Here is a 4,041-nt window from a genome sequence, read left to right as displayed (position 1 = left end):
GTAGTGGTTAAGGTGTTGGACTACAACTTGGGAGACCAGGGTTCAAATCCCCACAGCCATGAAGCTCACTGGGTGACCTTGGGCCAGTCACTGCCTCTCAGCCTCAGAGGAAGGCAATGGTAAACCCCCTCTTAATACCGCTTACCATGAAAACCCTTCATAGAGTCGCTATAAGTTGGAATCGGCTTGAAGGCAGTCCATTTTATTTTTTTCATTTTGCAATAAGCACAGACCAAATCCTAATGCAGGATTGCCATATAGGAACATAGAGAGCATGTCCCCTTAAGAACATTGCACCTGGGAAAGGGGACTACAATTGTGTTTTCTCCTGACTTGCTCTTCTTCCAATTTGCTGTGAAGAAAAAAAGAAGAAAATTATTTACTTCAGAAAGAACAGCACAACTGCAGGGCTCTTAAACAGCCAGGCGGAATCTCCAATATGCAGCCTGCCAATCCTACTCTGAGGGAATCACGAGGAGAGGTATCTTTCTCTTTTATTGTTATTTTATATCAGGGGTGGAGGACCTTTTTCAGCCCAAGGGCCGCATTCCATTGAAGACATCTTCAGGGGGCCATGTGCCAGGGGTGGGTGCAACCAGGCATGCAGCTCTCAGCTTTGTACAGTAGACTACATTTCAGCCATGCAAAAATTAGAAGTTTCTACACACATGCACATCTCCATTAGGGCAAATAAGAGTTCACAGTTCAAGGAGATGTTGGATCCAGGCAAAAGCGCTCAAGGGGGGCATCTTGCTGCCCCCCTAGGCTGTTTTAAGTGGAAAATAAAACATTGGTCTATCCAGCCATGGGTCTTCTGCATAACATGCACAGTATGACACAGGTAGGAAACCTCCAGACTGTGGGCTAAACCAGGCCATTTTTCTGAAACTACACACACTTGATGTTGTATGTGACATCAGTTGTGGGGCAAATACAGAAGCAGCTGCTGGAAGCAGGCCTGAGCCCGCCACGTACAGTAGGGCCCCGCTTTACAGCGCTTCGCTTTACAGCGATTTGCTAATACAGCAGTCTCAATTAGACGCAATTAGACTAAAGCCCCACTCATACGGCGCTTCTGCTTTTACGGTGGTTTTCGGGCATTACGCTCCATTCTATTCAATGAGTTCCTCTTTACAGTGGTTTTCGCTTTACAGTGGGGGTCCGCAACATAACCCGCCGTATGAGTGGGGCCCTACTGTATTAGGTGAAGAGTACCAGTGGGAAATTTTGATAGGTGGGTGGGATCACCCAGCTGTCAATCACCTGACATAGGATGATTGACAGATGGGTGGTCCCATTGAAGAGGGCAGTCAAGGTAAAGGTTCACCAAAAGGTTTGTTTGGGAAAGCTAGGCCTAAATCCTCTGTTTTTGGATAATTTAACAGAATCTATGAAAACAAGTTGTAGCTTTACAACCCAGTCTCCAGGGGAAGTTGTTCAATGAATGCAAGATTTCTATTTAGGTAGCTAATGATTATTTATCAGAATAATTTATTATTTATCCCTGCCTTCCAACGGAATGGGCCTTTAAAAAGTTTTTTGCAAACTCAAAACTGCGTGCGATCCTTCCTTCTGGAAAAAAAGAGACTGCTTAAATCTAATTACATTTTAGATTGGGGGATTAACGCCTCTTTCATTCCTGGTGCCACACTTCACAGGAGCATTCGACGGAAACTAATCCAAATTGAATGAACTCACTTAATAACTACCTCCACCCCAATCTCCCTCTCCTCCCTCTTCTTTCTTTGAGAAGTGACAAAACTTGTGGCTCAGTTTTAAACCCCGCTGGTTTTGTTTAGCCCTTTCTTCGCCGCCCAATGAGCTTCTCCACGTGTCTGCAATTCCCCCACCCAGGCTTCGCAATATAAACAAACCGGCCTTTGACCGGACATTTGCACGTGTTCTCCTTAAAGAACGAGTGGAAAAGAAGGGGGGGGTCGAAACCCAGAGAGGCAAAGTAATCTTCCAATCGGAGCTACAATGAAAGAGTTCTGCTCCCGACAGCAACCACTAGAGTCAGCCGGTTTTGAAATCTGCAACGCCTTAGAGCTCGCACAATGGAACGAGGAAGCGAACGAAGGAAGGACGCCGGTTCAGGAATATGCAAACTCTTCCCAGCCGACAATAGCACTTTGGACTGTACCCGACCCGCAGTTTCCCCGTGAATCCGGCTGTGTAGATCACATTAGGGTGGCATTAAGTGCCGCACGCCAACCGGACGAGACATCTGAGCTGCCTCAGAGGAAACCACTTGGGGCTTGGAGGCGACGCGACGAATCTCTAGGCGGGGCGTGGATCAGGCAGCGCCAGCGTTTGGCTGCCAACGTCCGCGAAAGAAGACGCATGTTGGGGCTCAACGTGGCTTTCGACCGTCTGCGGAGCGTCATCCCTACGCTACGAGGCGAGCGGAAGCTCTCCAAGGCGGAAACCTTGCAGATGGCGAAGATATATATCTCTATGCTGAACGACCTTTTGCAGGAGGTTGGTGATGGCACGCCCGGGCGAGAAGTCCAGACTCCACCACCACCCGGATGCGACAAAAGCAGCTCTCCTGCTTTCCAAGGATCAGTAAACTGACCCTGATAGGGACAGCTACAGAAGCAGATCTCTGCCCCACTCAGCCACACACCCCTGCAAAAACTACAGTAACGAGGTACATCTACCTGTGAATATGTGCAGGTCTTGGGCCTTTCCCATTCACTCGGAAACCCCCAATTATTGTCAGTGTGCAAACACTCAGGGGGCTGGGGAATAAAACTGAAAACTTGACCTGAAAAAGGGAGAGTCTGCATGCTGGCTAAGCGAAACGAAAGCTCTAGGAAGGAGAGACGTTTTTCCGTCTTTCCCTCTCTCTTTGCTTTGAAGACCTGGCTCTTCAGGCAGGCTTTTGGGGTGGGTTAGATTTTATCTTCATTGTTTTTAGATTTTTAATGCCTTTATATTGTATACCTATGTTGTACGTTGCCCAGAGTGGCTGGACAGCCAGCCAGATGGCGACTAATAAATTCAATAAATAAAATTATGTAGCAGAGAGCCATGTCCGTGGATGATGCTGTTCAAGTCATAAACACACTAGGTAGCCCAACTGAATACTACTGAGTGAACATGGTTGAGCTGTTACCTGGAAAAAGGTAAAGGTGTCCCTGCACTTGTAGTGCGAGTCATTTCCGACTCTTAGGGTGACGTCTTGTGACCGTATATATGGGGTGGGATTGCTAGTTCCATCCCCGGGTGGATGGACGACCCGTTTTACCAGAGATTCGACTTCCTTCTTCCGTTGGAACCGAACTCCGGCCGTGAGCAGAGCTTCGGCTGCGTTACCGCTGCTTACCACTCTGCGCCACGGAGGAAGCCCTATTTAACTCAGTCGAATTTACTTCTCAGTAGACGTGTATAAGATTGTACTGGTGAGACACTTTTGGGCTTGGATAGTGGAAGTAATTGTTTTGAGAACATCTGGGAACATCTTATTTATCTTAGCCTGTAAAGCACCATTAAAATGATGCAAATCTATAAGCAGTAAATGATTGGGGTGTTTTTTTTTCTTCTCAGCAGTAAGCCAGTGACAAAATGTTCAGTTCCTTTGCAATGTAATAAAAAGTGGCATTGTCTTATATTCAGAAGTGATGCTAGCAGTTGCTTGCAAGATTGGAAAATAAACAGGCAGCAACAGAAGTGTTGGTGTTGCTGAAGCCTTCTGTTGCACAAAACACAAGGGCTTAACCCTTAAACAGAGAATATAAAATATTTCTGAGCAGGTGGAAAGTACATTCCCCTCAACCTCTGAGTAACATGAATCTCCAGGTACCAGGAAGTATGTGAAAAGACTCAGATGATAAATTGCTAATCAAACTTTGATACACCTTTTCCTAGAAACTTAGCACTACAAGAATGTGACATTACTTTGCTGTAGGTGGCTGGTGAGAGATGGCAAAACAATACTTTCTTGCTGTGTGCTTTTGGTAAGTAGGAACAGCAAGCTCCCAATTAGTTAATTGTTTGTCATGACTCACTGTTGGTGCATGTCTATTTCAGAAAGGC

At 46.3% G+C, this 4,041-nt stretch overlaps 1 protein-coding gene across 2 annotated transcripts; it reads left to right on the top strand.

Annotated features, from left to right (window-relative positions):
- Nucleotides 1–3,595, top strand: LOC133388761 (twist-related protein-like). 2 transcript variants are annotated; one of them, XM_061635043.1, is made up of 2 exons: nucleotides 1–481; nucleotides 1,800–3,595. In XM_061635043.1, exon 2 carries the CDS (start codon nucleotides 1,981–1,983, stop codon nucleotides 2,575–2,577), a length of 597 nt encoding a protein of 198 aa, XP_061491027.1. In that variant the 5' UTR covers nucleotides 1–481; nucleotides 1,800–1,980; the 3' UTR covers nucleotides 2,578–3,595. The 2 variants fall into 2 exon arrangements, with proteins under 2 accessions (XP_061491027.1, XP_061491025.1); XM_061635041.1 differs by having other exon boundaries at nucleotides 1,659–3,595.
- Nucleotides 3,596–4,041: the final 446 nt, after the last annotated feature.

This window comes from Rhineura floridana, chromosome 7 (assembly GCF_030035675.1).
Source record: "Rhineura floridana isolate rRhiFlo1 chromosome 7, rRhiFlo1.hap2, whole genome shotgun sequence".
NCBI classification, from domain to species: Eukaryota; Metazoa; Chordata; class Lepidosauria; order Squamata; family Rhineuridae; genus Rhineura; species Rhineura floridana.
The sequence above is the reverse complement of the archived record's forward strand: the minus strand, read 5'-3'. Positions and strand labels throughout refer to the sequence as shown.